Source organism: Aythya ferina (genome assembly GCF_964211825.1).
Source record: "Aythya ferina genome assembly, chromosome: 1".
In the NCBI taxonomy this organism is placed as follows: Eukaryota; Metazoa; Chordata; class Aves; order Anseriformes; family Anatidae; genus Aythya; species Aythya ferina.
The window spans coordinates 142,667,616-142,687,109 of NC_140296.1; the positions used below are offsets into that span (position 1 = coordinate 142,667,616).

Consider the following 19,494-nt stretch of genomic DNA (forward strand, 5'->3'; position numbering starts at 1 on the left):
TTTTATTTTATAGAAAATTAGCCAACAACTCAGTGTGTCTGGTTCTTATAGAATGAAAGAGCTATTTACACGACATAAATTATTAGTTAAGACACGTAACACATGTTATTTGTATATAATGCACATAAGTATGGATACTTTCACCTAACACAAAGAGAATGTTATGTGATATGGTGTAAACTGGAGACCACTTCCTGAGCTGTGAATTACTGACTGAGTGACTTTGGTCCATTTTGTGGCTTATGTACAAAATACGTGTTACATGACCATATCTACAATCCTACTGGATTCATTTATTGTATAGAAGAGAAAACCAATGCATTTGGAGGTTTCCCACAAACTCGTATCAAGATCTGAAACAGATGAAATTGGCTGCCTTCCCAGTGTAACATTGTGTGAAATAATTCAGCAGTATATTAAAAAAAAAAAAAAAAGTTGAACAGAAATAATGAATTCCTATATTCATAGTGGGGAAAAAAAATCTAAAATCATACACAAAAAACTTCCCCGGCCCACTAAAGGTACAAAAATTCCAAATACCATTTTCAAAACAGAATAGATATGTAAAGTGCCAAATGAACTAAGACAGTTTCTGCTGTATTAAGAGACCATAAAAAGTACATATTGATAGGTCTGCTTCCAGCTCTGACTGAGGCTTGCTTGTAAATCTGCAGCCTCTTAATATAGTTACAAGCAAGTACGAAAATGTATAAATATATGATTAAAAAATAAATTGAAAAAACAACTTGCTTAGGGTGAAGGAAACACTGTATTTTTCTCTGACAAACGAGGTACATAAGTGAAGGTGTGTCTACACAGGCCATTGAGTTTACCTGATTACAAGCTACTTTAAGTCACTGTTACTATTACTGTTGGCCCTGTCATTAGCTTTTCTCATCTGATTCAGCATGGAGTCCAACAGGTGATTTCAACCTACTTTCAAGAGTGTTTTAAGCTTGTATGTTTCATTCTCCATTAATCTGTATGAGAAACACACACACAAATTTTAGCCAAAATGCAGCACCTTCTTAAACTATGCTAAACTATGGTTAACAAAGCTCATCTGAGCAGTTTTCATCCCTTTCAGTGTAAATTTAATTCCAAATTCAAAGTGGTTCGGGACTGAGAATAGTTGATCTTAACACTCTGGATTTGCTCTCAAAGTTCTTAAGGGTGAGTATAAACTAAGAGGTGGTTTAACAGCTTTCTGCTTTTCTGCTCTTAGCCATTTCCCATCTGGAATGTGGTAAGTGATGGGGTGAGCACTTCGGGTACCTACAGAATAAAAGAAAGAGTGATTGTTCTTCAAATAAATGTACTATAGCTTCTATTGCTTCCACAGAAAATCATTGTATAAAGCCAATTTCTGCATCTAGAGCAAAGACGAACAATTTTTCACAGAAATAACCACTATTTGCAGATGGAGAGGAGAAGAAGGCAAAACACATTGAAAAGAATTTTGTAAGCTAGCATTTCTCATGCCAAAAAATTCTTTACTAAGAGGAAAGGTGATCTTACACAGCTTAATGTATGTCAGAGGCAAGGAAGAAAACAATAGCACAGATCTAATTCTAAAGTCCTAAAATATAAGTAAAAATTCCAAACATTATGACTAAGATTCCAAATCAATATTCCTAAAAGGTTAGCTAAATCAAACAGCAAATAATTCACAGCACTTTCTACTTTTACCTATGAATAGAGACAGTAAATTCAGTTTAACATTTCACATACAAATGTTGCCAAGAACTTTTGGCCACAAAGTAGAAGTTCCCAAGAATATGAAATCCCTTTTTAATTCACCCTCATACCTCCAAGTGTGCATCACATCTCCTGAAAACAGTAAATGCATACACAAATATGAAAAAAATATCATTACTATTTATTGAAAAAGACAAGCACATATAACGATTCTTTTCCTATTGTGATGGCAGCAATTTAAATGATGAAAAATTTGCACTGACTTCCACCATGCCTTTATTAGTTTCAACAAAATTATATATTTGAAAGCAATCCTTTAGCTTCAATGCTCTACACAACATACTGTGATGGTTTTTCAAAAGGGTTGTGCTGGAAGTAAAAGGCTTAGCGAACTCTCTAATATACTTAGTACCAGAAAAAACTTTAGTCTGTCACAAGAAGTTGTTTTTTTATCTTATTTTTAACAAAGTCTTTTAAATCCCCTCCAGGAACTTTATGATCTTTATTAATGTGAATGTAAAATTTTGACACTTGAAAAGCAAGTATTTGGTTGGAATAATTTTATAAAGAAGACAGAAGGTCTAAATGAGAGGAAGATGTCTCAAGAGAACCCATTACTCTAAAAAAGAAAACAACTATGGGAACTTGCATTTTTCTGAAGAGATCAGAAAGACACGAATTCCCATAGCTGATACCAAACATTATCAATTTGCTCTCTTTGGAAATTCCACCAACACAAAAAGTATACAAGGAAAGAAAAGAAATGTCCAAACTATGGTTGTCTTTGCAAGCATACTTCGGCATCCTTATGCATTCCTCTTCTGAATCAGGCTTTAGTGACATGGCCAAAACCTAGTATTTTAAGAAACAGTGTTTCATTCTCTCTCTTCATGCACAGAAGAGATTTACTCAAATAATCAGCAGATACTCAGTATTTGTGAGGATTTGGGGGGCTGGGAGGGTTAATATTCAGTGTGTGGCTCTATGCCTTATTTACTCTGAAGTATACAAGCCACACTTTAAAAGAATGTATTTTCCCAGTTTTCTATCATGCGAATCCTGATATTCACTTAATGCTTTCCTACTATTAGATATATATATATACATATATATATATATATATATATTTTTTTTTTTCTAAATGGCAATCTTCTTCCTTATATACCTCTGGCTCATTCTCATAATATTTTTCACACAATACTGAAGATTGCAAGAGGCTGGTAGACAACATTTTAGTTATGAAATACTATAACAACCACCTCATAATCAAAAATTAGGAAGGCCACACAGTGTTGCAATGGCCATTTCTTAGCTTTTGGATGTCTAATTTTTTAAAATTAATGTTATATTCACAAGGCTTTTGGAAGGGGAGATAGAGTTCATAAGTTTAATTTTTTAGGTACGATAAAATCACACATGGGGAAAAACACCTCCCTAATATTATTTAAGATGATGTTGATAATATCATCATCCATCAACAAGGCTTGTACTTTAAAAAACACCCCATAGCTTCTGCCAGTTCTCTAAAGGGAATGCATCACTTGTACTTTAGCTTCTTTATTGGTTATATCATAGGTGGGAATAAAACACAAAGTTTGTTCAAACATTTTGTATTTTCTGACTTTAGAGTAATGGAAATATTAAGAAATCTTGCATTTTATTAAAGATTTCACAAAGAATATGCTCTCCTGGGCACAGATTCTCCTGCCTATTTGCACTAAGTACAATCCTTTCGTGCTATAATTCATTTCTCCAAACTTTTGTCAGTGTTATTTGGCCAGGTTCAAATTCCTCTTCTCCTACCCAGGCAGATTCCACTGATCTGCCAGGTGTCCCCATCTTTCTCCTTTGTCCCCATCTTTCTCCTTTCCACTTTCTTCAGGTTTGGGGACACAACCCCTTCCTCACACCATGTGCTCCCTGAGTCCCAGGTTCAATGCAATTTTCCTGGTAATGTTATCTACTCATTCCCTCAGCAAAATCCAATCTGTTTTTCTCTTCCCAGGGGCTAAATTCCAGTACTGGCTTCCAATCCTAGCAGATTATTTGTCCTGACCTGTTCTGCACAATGAGATGCTGCTTCTTGCTTCTGCTGTATTTGTATCAAGCAGTTGCTTGGAACCAGCAAGTTATTCGTTGAAGAGTCTACTTAGCACTTACTGCTGCTTGCTCAAATGACCAGACATAGAAGGCATTATGGCAATGAAGAGAGAAAACAATAAGTTCTTCACTCCACGCCAGGGCATAATCAATGCAGATATAACCTCTGGGAAGTTCAATTGCTAAATCTGTATCTCTACTGAGCACGTGCAATTAGGCAATGCAATTAACTGTTAGCCAGTTTAGGTAGATTTAAACAGGGGCCTAATAAATGCCTGGTATAAGGACCACATCCTTCCATAAGAAAAAACTACTGGTCTAAAAAAAAAAATAAAGATTAAAAACCAATCTATTATATATTTTGTTCTTGAAAACACTCAACTGTTATGGCTGAGAGATTCTTTCAAGAAGACACAATATCAGACAAAGTCTCACATTGAATCAAACAACATCAATTTCAAATGACAGCTTTTACAAAATCATAATTAATTATAGAATCTATTTAATAGGATGCATTAAACACATTTAGTAATAGATTGTACCTATAGCCTAAGCTATAACAGAAGAGGATGGCAAATTCCTTGAAAGTGAATAAATATATTAATTTAACAGAAAATTCCAGAGTGCCTGTTTTTCATACCTGAATGCATACTACCTTTGGGAAAAAAAAACTCTCTGTCATGAAATGCTAAATAATGTAAAAGCCATATACACTAATCGTATATCATTTAAGGACGTTACTCTAACCTGTATGCATCAAATACCTTAGAATACTTATTAATGACTTTTTTTTATGTGTAATAAAAATTTCAAAATGCAGCATAGTAGTTTTTATGCTCTAGTTGACACTTTGTTGTTATTTCTGATACTTCTAGCAACTACTTTACCCTGTTGCACATGTAACTTTTTTTCTAAACCTAGTCACATAAAGGCATACTAGTGTCCCCTTTACTAAAACAATTTTTAATACAGAATGCCAGAAAAACTGGGGAAAAACAAACAAAAAAAAAAGCACTGAAAAAGCACTGGGAATTTTCTAACCTTCCAATAATTATTGTCAGGATAGACAGCTACATTTTCCCTGAACACTGTCAAAAGTAACAGCCTTCAGAAAGTTTCGTAACATGATGTTTTATGCATGCATTCACAAAAGAAACCTCTGATGAAAAACACCTTGGATTACATAATCTGCAGCACCAAGATATTATTATACAAACACTCCTTGAAAGGAGTGCTCTTTGACATCAACCAGAAAGTTGGTAATACAATCCAAAAATAAACTGACATAATACCAGTGAGCTTATTAATGATTTATATTTTTATGGAATCTTTTACTTGCTCTATCTTAATTATTATTCCTAATGTGATTCTGTACATGGTGTTTCAGAATACTTTCACACAATAAGCTTGATTTGCATGGAAATTCCTCTGCTTTTTTGGTCTGAAAATGCACAGGCAATGGAGATGAAAGAAAAGCTACAGGACATCACTGGCAGCAAAGGGAAACAAAAACATTGGCACAACATTAAGTTGTCCAAGCAAAATGAATTTACTAACACAGCCAAAAATTAAAAGCATCTTAGAAGACTTTCCTGAGCCTGACTAGTCAGATGTACCATTGCATTTGTTTGTATCCCACTACATTACCCATACCCACAGCACTAAGTAATTCACCGATATACGCTGTGGTAGCCCAAATATGAAAGCACAGGTGAATACACGTCCAACACACAAAAACTTAAATGGAATTGACAATGGCCTTACAGCCATTACAATGGCCTTATAGCCATTACTAAACAGCTTTTGTAACAAGGAGAATATGGAAAGGTACCCTTGTGCAAGTTCTAAATTTGATAATGTTTTCTTGCTGTAAGAGCTTTGTTCAGTCCTCAAATCTTTAATGTAGTCCAGTGTTTGATGACAAATGACAAACAGCATCAGAGCCTATATAAAACTAACCAAAACAGATCTTAGGAAAAATACAATCTGGGTCAATACCTCATTTAGTCTGTTTTTCCTGTCTTTTGAAAGATATTACCCTCTTTAACTTGAAGGAAGAACACCACAGCAGGAAAAAATCCTACAAGTGAGCCTGTTGAATCTTGAGGTATTTTCCTGGCAGGGAATCACTGTTAACATTTCTCTTATGAAAAGTCCCCAGAACAGCACCAAGGGGAAGTTTGTTAACATATGGTTTGGGACTCTTTCCTTTCTCTACTCTTGATCCCTTTCAAATGAGCAAAATATCTAGAGGGAGAGGAACTATTCACTGGCAACAAAGACCTGCTCATCTTTGCTGGAACAAATTCTAATATTAGTAGGTCTCTCCCAGATTAGAAAAACAAAATGAAACAAAGCATATTGGCTGGGAAAGATGAGAAAGAAAAGGCTAGGAAAAGACGACATCCTGAAGACAACACAACTAGAAGAAAACTTTGTCACTAAAAAATATTACCAACACACTTCAAAAAAAAAACATCTTAGAAAGAAACGCTTGGAGAGAACCTCCCTATGTTTGGTTTCCCTCTAATAATTCCATCTCAGCATAAAAGGAGACTGTTTAATGTATGACATCAAACCATGTAAACTCAACAGGGATTTATGGCTAGCTTTCAGCACGCAGAATGTCCTATAGTATCTCCTGGTGGTAGGTTGAGTGCAGAGGCAATGGCAGTAGAATAGTAAGAACATTTAGCACAGAGCTTTGCATGAACATAATGTTATTACTAAAGAAAAAACATCACCACCCACAGCAACCCTTCCAAACAATATAAAAAATACTGAAGTTCTATTTGCTACAAAATAGTCATTAGTAAGAAAAAGAAGAGTAACGGTAAGAACTAGACAGCTAGAATCAGGAATTGCAGACTGCCTACATGGAAAGAAAAATAATATCAGCAACTTTTCAGCATCCCTGTGCTGCACTTGGTTAGTAATATTTCACTTTAGTATAACGTTAAATATCTTTTACAGACAAGGTGGAAGCTTGCACTTCTCATGATTTCTGAAAGGCTCACTTTTTAGAGATTAGTGAGAATTTTTTCCCAATGACTGCCCAAATCTTATTTACCTCATGGTTTAACAGTGCTCCAGTTCAATCTCTTTTGAACTTCTGAGGCTAATAAAGTTAACTGAAAGTACTCAAATTGTTCAGTAGAAATAAGAGGCAATGGAACCAACAATGATATTAGACATATCTCTATTCATACTGTAAGGGAAAGAACTTAGAAGGAAAAGCCTCTTGCCATTTACTGTTAAGAGCTACACATGTGTCCTTCATTCATGTGTCTTATGCAAAAAAAAAAAAAAAGGCACTATGTTATTGCAATAAAACTTAACATAATAAAATTCTTCTGATCATTTTTAATTCAGTTTTAAACTGAATCTCTTGTGTAGCAATTAGTAGTAAGGTGACAGTCATCTGCAATGGTTAGCAACGCAGATGTGTAAAACTGGGTTTTTATAAAAGTTTTAAATTGGAGCTGGATTATCTATCATATAATTGTTTCAAGGATGACAAGAAACTAATCCACCTTGAAAACGTCGAACTGCCTGAATAGCTAATGCACTTAAAGAGAGAAACCTTTTAAAAATATTTTCTACTTTTCTGCAAATGACAAAAACCATTGGCAAATTAAAAACAGCTGGGAAAAGATTATTAAAGAAATACCTAAACTTACTCATAACTATAAAACATATTCAAGTGGTTGTTAACTATATTTTCTGCTGTAACAAAGAGAAACAGTAACTTGATTCTAGAAAGCAAGGAGGATCAGTGGTAGAAGTGGGCTCTTTCATCCAACATGAGGAAAGCAGGAGATAGTTAATTACATGAAAGCACAATGGGGTCCTGTAGCTGTAATTCCTTTCTAAGAAGCCAGACTAGAGTGACATTATCACCAAAAAATCTTTCCTTTGAATTTTCCCTTGAATCAGAAGGATGCAGCTGTTGAATCAGAAGGATGACAGAATATTTTTTAAACTGAAAAAGATATTGATACTTTTGTCTCAGCAGGACTTCAGAGAGCATTTTAGGCACTCTGGAAATAATTGCCTGAATGTCCCAGTGATCAGTAATGCCTGAAGCAGAGGAGATATCCCGAGTATTACAGAAGTATATACAGACAATATAACGAATGTATATCATTTTTCTCAGAACCAAATAAAGAATACAGTTATTTGTACCACAGCTGTCTTGCATAGTTAAGAGTGATCTTTACATTTGAACTATTTTCCTATTTTCATCCTTAGGATAAAGGAGAATAATTCATTCTCCTAATTATTTCCTGAAACAAAGAGAATAGATTATAAAAAGATAGGGTCTTATGAACTGGCTCAGTGTCCTCATGCAACATTATTGGATACCAGTTATTAAGCACAATCTTCTCTAAAATAGAATGAGCAGAGGTAGGCCTGAAAGTACTATAATGTAGAGCTGTCACTACAGTGCAAAGTAAGTGCACATTCATCTTCTAGATAGCAGTGCTTCACCAGATTTTGCTCACCCTTCACAGGTGCTTGCTTATACTATAGAGATACTTAGTGCATATAGTGAGAAAGTGATCTCTGGAGAAGCAATTAAAAGCAGTACATTTAAAAATGCTCAATATAAAACCACATTCCCTAAATAATTGAATTTCCACAACTGTTTTTTCATTATCTAACTTTGTTATGTACTCTCCCAGTTCATACTATATTTGTTATTTAAGTAATTGTAACAACATTCTCCACTGCATTTGTGTATCTACAAACTATTACTGTTATCCAGATGCTATAAGAACATCTGGCTAATCTTAGGTACAATAATATATTCCTCAACTCGTTATCAGTAACACACTGACAAGGCATGAAACTGCAACTCAAATGAAAGGGTCCTTCAGGACTTCTGAAGCACTCACCCATTCTGCGGTACATTGAAAACAACCTGTAAGAATGATCAAATGTGCACAACTATTTATTCTCGCTAATGTACATTTCTGAACAATAGAACTGTTTCTTGATGATAATAGAACTAAAAAGAAGGGAAAACTTCTTTTTCCACTTGCCCAGGGAAGTGGTGGAGTCACCATCCCTGGAAGTCTTCAAAAGACGTTTAGATGTAGAGCTTAGGGATATGGTTTAGTGGGGACTGTTAGTGTTAGGTCAGAGGTTGGACTCGATGATCTTGAGGTCTCTTCCAACCTAGAAATTCTATGATTCTGTGTGATTCTGTGAAAACATGAGTCTAGATATGTATATATGGAGTTTCACTCACAGAATTCTTATGTGCATTACTGTTGCGTCACCTTGCACTCACACAAAAGTACTGCTAAACAGCTCTTAATTGTTGCCTCAAAATTTAATCTCATATTCATCTGAAAAATTAGGACAGAGTTCCAGACTAGAGAGAGCACACGCATAATCTAAAACTTAAATTTCTTTCAAATGTTGTATTAATATACAAATATAAATGTTTGTCTTGTTCTAATTTTATGAATAAAACCATTATCACTAGTTCGCTTACTGTGTTTTGTGTTTTTTTTATTACCTACTCTTCTAAGTTAAAATCAAATTAATATTTCTCTTAAAATATAGTATATGGGCTACTCACATCTAAACTAAAGAATGCTTGCAAGGTTCTGTTCAAATAAATTAGCTTGCCTGTAATGGTGTACTACTCTGCTAAGCTGCATATTCCTGCTTATCTACTGCAACTGGCAATGAGATTAAAACAAAAGATTAGATACTTCACTGGTGACATTCTTTTCATTTGTTTTTACACATTCCCATGTGCCAACCATGCACCTGTATTTATCACATTAACACCTACATGTGCTGATAATTTATAAGTGAAACGTTAAAATGTTAGCTGTTACACCAGTTTAATGGTACAATTACTACAGGGAACTGTAGTGAAGCAAGCTATGTGTCTAACTTCTAGTACCTGTTAAAATATACACAGCCAATAGCACTGTTGTTGCATGAAAATGAAGTCCAAAATTAGCACCGGAGTCTGAAAGTTACTTTCTGATAGGCTTAACTTGCAATATGGTTTGCATGGACACAGCTCCAGAGTACTTGCTGAAAAGCAACTCACAAACCCAAAGTCTTCTGTGTAGGCATGGACAATTTGTCTAACACTTGATGTTTATTTTGCATATATAAATATGAAGTAAGATTACCTTCTTCAGTTGAGTTTCCATCTTCAAACATTCTTCCTTTTTCTGTTCCAATGCAATTTCCAGTGTCTTGAGCCTTGAATCTTTCTTCAGTCCCGATGAAGCTAAGGATGAAGCATGTTCCTTCAGATCCAGTAACGATGTCTAAAATAAAAGATGCAAAATAGCTATCAAATAAATACTTTCTTTGTGTAACAGCTAGTTTTTTTGTCTTCATTTTCTTCCTATCCCTTCACATGATTCTCAGGATCCAACTTAGAACTATGTATTTTGTTGGGATGTTCACTGGATGTTCACAGAGCTGATTTAAGACAGCTTGATTTAATTCAGGTTCTCAGGATCAAAATGAAACATTGTCTAAATTTGTTCCAAAATCATTTTTAAAGATGGAAGATTTTGCAAAGATTTTGCAAACTAGAACTAGCTCTTCAGTGATAGTCATATGTAAGATAAAAAGCTTTTAAATAAAACCATATTCAAAAGTCATATGTGTTTAGCAGATTTGGTCATGTATCTAAAACTTTCAAAGCTTTTTTTCCATAGAGCTGCTATGGATGAAACTGATTTAAGCCACCTGTGTCCAGAAGAAATCTCAACTTCTTGCTTTCTGAACTATTTTTTGATTATTTTTTTTTCCTGTAAATGTTGACTTCCCTGTAGCATTTGTAGATGCATTTTTTTGTATCATTTTAATTTGATAGTTTTGAGATAATATTGTAAGTAGACTTGAATGTTATTATTCCAAGAAAGGAACAGAATACTTTGATGTATCTCTGATATAGTCAGGCTATCTTTTCTAGCCAGTTGGTTCATTAACAACGACTAACCTAGTTACCAAAACCAGGCTCTTGTGAGTCAAAAGAACTACTTATATTGTTGGCAAAAAGGAATAAACACTATCTACTATCTGTATGCTTTCTGTGCCCACAGCTTTGATCTACCTCTGTCCTTCCCCTTCTATATTTAGCTAGGAACAAGCTCGTTCTCAGTCTTCTATAAGCACTGCTCCAGTAAATGCTATCATTGACCACTGGACATTCACTGGTATAATTACCTGCTGCTAATAATGGGACTGTGTACTATCCATAAAAAGATCGTTCTGAAATGGTTATGATTTGAAAAATTCTCTAACGATGTATTTTTACTTTTGAAGATTCCTATAAAGGAACCTTTCCTATAAAGGAACAGTTCATTTTCTTCACCTAAGATACAACATATACACATGGAACAAACAACTCAAATACAACAGATTCATTTCGCTGGTCAACCTCTTTCTCTGTGAGATCTCCTTGCAAAATGCCAACTTTCTCTTTCAGATCCTTAATGTCTTTTTTGTAGTTGTCAATCTCTTCCTGTTTTTCCCGTTCATCTCGGTCACGTTGCTCCTTTAGGCGCTCAATGGTCCTTTCCTGACAAAAGAAAGTACTCTGTGAGGAAAATCCCTCTTAGTCATTCAAATTCTGAGGCTTCTTATCACAACACTTTACATAATGTAGAGAATGATGAGTGTAGGATACTGCAATTTATTTTTATTTTGTATAACACATCCTCAAGAAGGAGAAAATTTGTCTTGAAAAATCTATGGATTCATTGCTAAAAAAAATCAGGCTTTTTGTACCTAAAAGTTCACATTACTGCTACAGTGTAACACAATTTATCTGCTTATGATAAATAAAATTACCCTAGACTAGAACATGTTATGTATTGCTTCTTTATTTATTTAAGTCTTATTTTTGAAGCATACAGTTAAGCCTGTGGCCCTTCAGATAGAAAGGGTGTAGTGCCTATGTGACATCAGGATCAATGTGTGCTAAGAAAGGCAGTAAAACAACTTTTCCGTATACCAGATACCAACAGAGCCTTGGTTATCCTGGAAGCTGAAGAGGTGCAAGTGAATTCCCCAAGCTCAGTCAAAGCTTTACCATAGCTTTAACATTTATAGAATCTGACAGGTGCTGTAACCCTGGTTCTCCAGGGATCAAGAAAAAATATACAGTAATTCTACGAACCACCCCACCAAAACAGAATAGACAAGGTTGTTCCCTCAGTCAGCTATCTCCTGAGAACTGGGCAAGCGTACAAAAATACAATGAGAATAAAAAAGCTGCAAATGAAGTGAGACTGAAATACAGCTACATCAGGATAACTATGCATTTTGATTCAATACTTGGAACTAATTTCATATAGCTAAACTTTATTTTTAAAGTTATTAAAATATCTGAGGAATGAACATAAAATGAAATTAGATATTGGCCAGACTTTATAAAGAAAGAAGGAAAAAAGCAGATGAATGCACAGCTGCAATGTAGCGCATCCCACAAGAGCATGCAAACAGAGGACAGCATGAGCAGTACCCAAGCATATAAGATGATATAAAGAACACATTTTTCTTTCACAAAAAAGAAAAAAATATGGTAAGTAGCTAATGACTAGAGAAATAGCTTGTGGCTCAGCTCTGTCCTCAAGCCTTACTCGTAGTACTACAATCGCACTGTGGGATGCTATACAGGACGGCAGCCCAGGCTGCCACTCAGAATATCCTACAGTGCCCTCTAGTGAGAGATGCACCTCAGCAGAAACATCACTCCTGATGCCTCAGCTGTCACCGACAGAAGAGTTGGTATTGCACAAAAGGCTTCTTTTATGCAGAGCCCAACAAACACATAGTAAAGCTGCCTATAGAGAGGTTATTAGTAGAAGGACCTTTATTCACTCAGGGGCTTAGGCGTCAAACTCACTTTTTCTGCAAGTGCTTCTTCCAGCGTGGTCAAGGCAGTATCAGTATTTGTGGTGTCTGCCTGCAAAGATTTCACTCGATCCTTTAAGCTGCTCATTTGCTTTTCCTTGTCTCTTAACTGTTCTTGAAGATTTTCAATCTTAAAGAAGAAAATTACATTTTAAGAAAATAGTGATCAAAACCATTCAAATCATCCAAAAATATTACATTTTTAAAAATGCTCTTAAAACAAAGGAAGTAGGTGAGGGCATCATTTTTATAATCCTACATGGAAACATCAAGCAATGTAATCAAAACCATCAAATATTAACAAAGAATCAGCAATTTTTTTGGAAGCTGGGATAGAACTCAGGGCAAGAAAGTCTAAATATTTATCAAGGAAAATAAACTGAAATGAAGAAATGGTATTATACCTAATTTCTGAAGACGTTGGGCACAGTATGATTGAAGGAAACAATTAGGTTTGATATTAAGGAAAAGCTGTTGATATAATAACAATATAAAAGAATAAAAGCTGATAAAAACATTATTGCAGATATAAACAAACAAACAAACAAAAAGGTTCTTAATTATTACGAATCTGTTAACTATTCTCCTAAGTATTTCCTTTGACACTGCATTCTTCACAATACTGGTATGCTGCTTTTTCATCTTAAAGTGTTTTGCTATATGGTATACTAACACCAGGCATCATTCTCTGGGTAGAAAATATATCATCCTTGTTTTCTCCAGGAATAGAATTCAATTGATTTATGAGATCTGAATATATCTTTTGACAGACCGAGAAGACCCAAAGGTAAGCTCATATTATACACACACATGCATCACAAAGAACAGACACATTAGCACATTATCATTGCCTGTCGAAAACAAATTTATCAGCAAAGGATTAAAGTGGGTATAGATTTTCTTTCTTTTGTTATTGCTGACAGGTTCTTCTTGCATCAGCAAACATAAATCATACACTGGAGAATGACATGTGGCAAGTAAGGTGCCTGTCTTCAAAACAATTGTAGCAGGATATTATTTGAAATCAATTTATAGAAGACAACCCCAAGGACTATCTAGTCCATTATTTAGTAAACTTTTTGAAAGCATTACTAGCCTTTTTGCTTCACCTGTCTAACAGCAGTTAGAAGCTCTTCAGTTACGGGAAACACATCAGATATCCCCACTTTTAACTGCTCTACCCTGGAAGAACTGAGACATCGTGATCTAAGAGCAAACAGGTATTTAAAGCCATCAGCTACTACTTTGTTCTCTATTAAAATCACCTCTGGACCACTGTTTTGTGAAACAGTCTAGATCAGTAATGATATATTTAAAAGATTCTGCAAGAGGCTGAACATTTAGTCACAAAAATGGGAATTTATTATATGTGGAAGCTAGAAGGAAGAAAGGAAGAACCACCTAATTCAGGGAAACCCTTGCTAATGGTCTTCTGTTATTCAGAGCCACTGAAGAAATCTCCTGGTATAAGATTCTCCATACTGGGTTGGGTTTTTTAATTTTTCTTATGTAAGCACATGTAAACCTATGATCCAGCTTTATACACAATTTATATATTACTGATAGCAGTAGAATGCCATACATGTTTTGTTTTGTTTTTCCTTCCAGTTTTTAAGGAATGTACTAAAATCGTTTTCAGTTTATCTTCCTCATCATTTTATCTTAGAGGAAAAGTATTAGGCCTCCAAACTATGCTTAAAATTTTAAATTGAGCACAACAGAAATGACTTCATAAATTTTGAAGATCACCAAAGAAGCATAACTTAGTAATATCTCATGTGACTTGGAAATTACTGAAAATTCCAACTTTTTAATGCACTCCTATCTATTATTTAATGCCCTAATAGCATATGCATGTAGCACACGGAGCCTGAGAGAACTCCAGCAGTTGTGAATGGAAGCCCTCACGGTGCCCACACATGCAGTTACCAACTAGGTAACATCCCTGAGAGGAGCCTACGTGGCTGCTTTCGACCTTCGGAGCTTTCAGTGTCGTCAGCTGTCTAGACAGACTGGCTGTTTAGACAGCCAGCCATGAAAATATACTACAAAGAAGCTTGAGCTATTCTTAGACTCATGTTTACTTCTGGAGGCAAAACACTCCAGCAAAGGCTCCAAGTGGCTGGAGAGGGGAGAGTGCAGAGTGACTTTCTGCTGTGAGCAAACTGCACACAAGAGAAAGCTAAATAATTCACACCAGCTACGTTAAATGCTTGCCTGGGGAGCACAACCATTTGCACGAGCACAACATGCATTTACACGTGTGACAAACACTAGTTACTGTGATGAGAGTAAAATGACAGCTATGTAATAGTACTGTGTATGACTGAAGCATCTTCCCATTACAAACGCACCCTGTCATATATACATGTATATATATATTTTTAAAAAGGTTATATGCAAAGAAGATGAACTTATCTATTCTTTCTGTCTACATACATGCTTTGCCGTCTGAAGTAATGGATGTTTTCTTGCTCTATCCTTCAGGGAACAGCAGGTACAATAAACTGTTCCAAGTCACACTAATACCTAGGCACTATCAAGAAAAACAAACAAACAAACAAAAAAATAAAACAAGAACACACACACACACACAAAAAAAAAAAAAAAAAAAAAAAAAAAGCTACCTACAAATGTGCCTTTTGCAGCATGGGATAACTGATGGTTCCCAACAAGGATGTGCCTTTCAACTACAGAAACCTGGCTCAACTCATGAGTCCAAATTTAAACACTTACACAACACCAGATGCAAAATTTCCTTTACAAAATCACAATGAACAATAACTGAATTTCTTTATTCCATTTTTCTCCCAAACCTGCACCACTTAAACAAATAATAGCTAAACTACAGGTTATCCAAAACGATATAATCAGAAGAAAAAAGCAATTAATATTCTACACTTAGCCTTTGTAGTCAGTTAATATAAGTGACGTTGCTATTATGACTTTGCAAGTTGTCTGAGATCCTTCACTGAAAAGAATATATGATGTACCTCATATTTGTTTTACCATCCTCTTTTCCTATACAACAGAAAAAATGAAAAAGTAACACCAAGCAAATTCACAAATAGCTGATAGAAATAAAGCAGATGACCAAAATAGGGTCTTTTTCCCCAAAGAAAGATGAAATAAAATGCAATGGAATCTCTCTGTATTCCTCTGGAATACAGAAAGGGACAAGAACTGAAGGAGCACTGTTTAGTCTTGAAACAACCACAAAGTGACAAATTTTCCCTGAAATGTTCTAGAAACCTAGGAAATATACATATTTATGTACAAAAATTTTTAAATGGGAAATATATATATAATATCATTAGATCATTAATAATATTTACTCTTCATATACATACTTATTTTGAAGGGTAAAGACAGGGATCTTCTAGAAGCTTAGAAACACTAAGCTTACCGTAAAGGTATACATACATACACTGGAATGATCTGCTCTGCATAGCAATTTCTTTATCAATAATGATTTACTGAAATCTTTTTCTCCAATTTTACCTGGTGTCAGGCACTATTTTGTTTCAACCTGGATGATTTACTCCTAGTTTTGTGAAACCAATTATTTCACTTCCCGGCCCTGAAGCACAGGAGTAGAGGCAAGAGAAGTTGCCTCTAGCATGCTGATCCAAAGGCAAGAAAGCTTCTACTTTTTGCAAATAGTTGTCCTACTGAAAACCCCATACAAACGCAAAGAACAAACAACAGCTCAGGGAATTAAATTAGACATATCTAGTTTAAGACTCATACAGACCATTACATTCCCTAATTTCTCTAGTTACAGGTTATTAGTAGATCCTTTGTACTATGCTTCAGCCAAGAAAAACTTTTGTAGAACCCCCATAAACCCTGAGGTGTGGATAAATACAACACTCGAGAAGCTGAATTCTACTGTGCCAGTGACTTCTGCATCAGAATAAATACAGTGGGTTTGTGAATTGGTAATTCAATTTCTTTTTCTCTTGCTTCCTGTTACTGGAAAATATTTTTATCCTCCTTCAAAATGTTTGTTTTTATTCAAAGATCAATAGCTTCCTACAGCTTCTTTCATTGACTGAAACATGATTTAACTGTACTTATGTTTCACTTCCAACTTTTTATTTTCTCTTTGCTATTTTGTTTGTCTTCTAAAAGGAACAAAGTGATAAAAAAAAAAAAAAGTTTTAAGAGCCCTTTAAGTTAGATCATTCTTTGGCATATTCAAGGTCCTTTTCAATCTTGAGACATTTCACATTTCATTGCGTATTCTGTTTTTAACTCCAATATCAAATAACTAGCTATATCACTTACCTACAGACAAATCTTTCACCATTCTTTTTTTGTATAAACAGGGGAAAATGCTTATGTTCTGCACTTCCCCAACACAGCTCAGTAACGTGATTGCTTTCATCAGTAATATTTCATCTTCATCTTGATGTACACTGAATATATAAAAGACAATCACTGTAACATAGGATAATATTCCTTGATTGTATTACAAGAGCAGATGTACATGACAATCTCAGGGGGCTGCTAAGCCTCCCACTTTTTTGATCCCAGGTTTCATGCAGTGCAAGCAGTACTGTAAAAAGGACCTAAATAACCAGGTGGGACGAGAAGTTTTCTCTTCTATTCCTATGGCAGAGCTGCACAAACAAATAAAAACTTAATATAAGTTGCGAGTTTTCTGAACAATTCTTCCATAGTTTTATAACAGCACTATTGGCCAGGTCAGCTTCAGGGTCATTGACTAGAATATGATGGAATCTCACCAAGTACAGGCAGAGGTGAGTCTGTCCGTGTCAGGAATAACAACATGGAGGAGAAAAAAATAGTGTGGGAGACAGAGTTGGCAGCTTAGCAAGCATGTGATGATAAAACAGCTCCAATTCTTTCTGGTTGAAGAGAGGTCGCTCCCTTCAATGGCAACGTAAGAATACTCATCCATTGCAAAAAGTTGATAGTCTGTAGTCATATTTTATTTTGCTATAATCTCATGATATCTGAGAAGCTGAGAAAGCTGGGGTTGCATCAGAATCAAGATGAGAACAGAACTGTTAAAATAGACAAGATCACATCATTGTGTCTGACATATGCAAAAAAAAAAATGTTGCTTCAGAAGGGGTAAGGCATTTACACCAAAAAATTGAGAGGGAACTGAACTCATAAAATTTTGTTCCTAAAATGTGTTGGTCACCTCAAGTCCCTAGAGATTGTTAAAGAAAAATACACTATGAGTTTTATAAATATTACTATGCTCTTAAAGTAACTTTTGGAGACCAAAATGACAGCACATAAGCAAAGATTAATGGTCAGTTTTATAAGATTAAGCTCTAGTTTTATAGATGTCATACTAAAAACCTCATCATTATGATTGTCTTTCTATTGTGGATGGAGACAAAATTTGATCTTTTGTACGTGTATTGGCTCTGTTTCAACCTCCAATATAAGGTGTTGCTATTCAAATCCAGAGTGAAATAATGTATGTCATTTGCGAATATCAATTGTATCATAGAGTTGTATCATTTAGACTGAAAGTAATATTCTTGCTATTAATTTTTATGGTTAAATTTTGAAGACTAGCAACAGTGTGCTACGCTGAGGTTTCAGGCATACCATGTCTTGTTCCAAGGGTGAGATTTTTAACCTGTTTTGAAGTTTAGTATAGATCAAAGAAATTTTTCTTTTTTTTCACTAATGTTTTGGCAAACACAAGTGAGAGTTTCTTCCAAAGTTCATCCGCATTCAATATGCTCTTTTTACTTTATGATTTAAGCAATGGATATAAATGCAGTTAAACTATTGTAAAGTAACACTCTTGTTCCTGAACAAGAATAAAAATGAAGAAGCTAAAACTGATTCTGGAATACTTTGTATATCAGTTAATTTCATAAAATCTGTGAAGCATTAAGTCAATTAAAGACACTCTAAAAATGCAAGAAACCAGTGGTGGTCTCTCTCTTTTCCGTTTTCTCTACAGATCAAATTCTGGAGTACCAGTTAACACTTCAATGTAGAGATGGTGAATGTTCAGTTAAGTGCTAAATCTGTTTTTTCAATTTACATTCCTCTTGCTACTCGTTGCAGATATGATTACTTTTTATTTTGCCTCATGGGTAAGATGTTTGTTTTTTTTCTTAATTTTTACCACTCTCCTACTTCAGTGCTTACCTGGAACATCGCTCTCTTTGCAACATATCAGAATATCAATTCAAAATGCCCTGATGTTGCTGAAACTAGTATACTGAGATTCTGGGATGTACAATGGGATTCCTTAACACCTTGATCTGTATTGGTGTAAGAAAGAGAAACAGGCTAAAAGGGATGGGGAGAGCATGGAGGAGGACACAACTGAAAAAGAATTTGCGATTGGGAAACTCCAACACAGGGGTACATCACATTGACTTCTACCTTCAGGGCACTTCTACTTCAGGGGTACATTCTTATTGACTTCTACCCAGGTCCAGTTATAATTCAGAATAACTTCCATGGGTGGAGTAAAACCAAACCAAACCAAAACAAAAACAATTGTTTGCTTTTTCAGAAGATTAAATCTTTTGTCATTTTTATTCTCATGATCTCCAATCTGATGAAAATCCTTAGAAATCAGCATGATGATCTTACAGTATTTAGTTTTACACACAAAAAAATTTGTAGCTATGCAGCTTAGAAAGCACAAAGAACTTATTATTGTGGTTTCTGTTTAAACAAACAAACAACATCAAATAAATCTATGGGCCACAAACAGGCATGTTGCTTCTGCTTCTAAAGGAAGAAACGGTTACAAAGTGAAAACAATGCTTAAAAAGAAAT

The 19,494-nt window shown here is 34.9% G+C and overlaps 1 protein-coding gene across 16 annotated transcripts in view; it reads right to left on the reverse strand.

Annotated features, from left to right (window-relative positions):
• Window positions 1-19,494, reverse strand: part of ERC1 (ELKS/RAB6-interacting/CAST family member 1) — a 302,320-nt gene that overhangs the window by 175,772 nt on the left and 107,054 nt on the right. For all 16 annotated transcript variants that reach the window (XM_084511007.1, XM_084511005.1, XM_084511011.1 and 13 more), the window contains 3 exons: window positions 12,695-12,832; window positions 11,225-11,365; window positions 9,960-10,100 (listed from right to left, as the gene is read on the reverse strand). In XM_084511007.1, coding sequence (XP_084367133.1) covers window positions 9,960-10,100; window positions 11,225-11,365; window positions 12,695-12,832 — 420 coding nt within the window. The remainder of the gene's footprint in view (window positions 1-9,959; window positions 10,101-11,224; window positions 11,366-12,694; window positions 12,833-19,494) is intronic.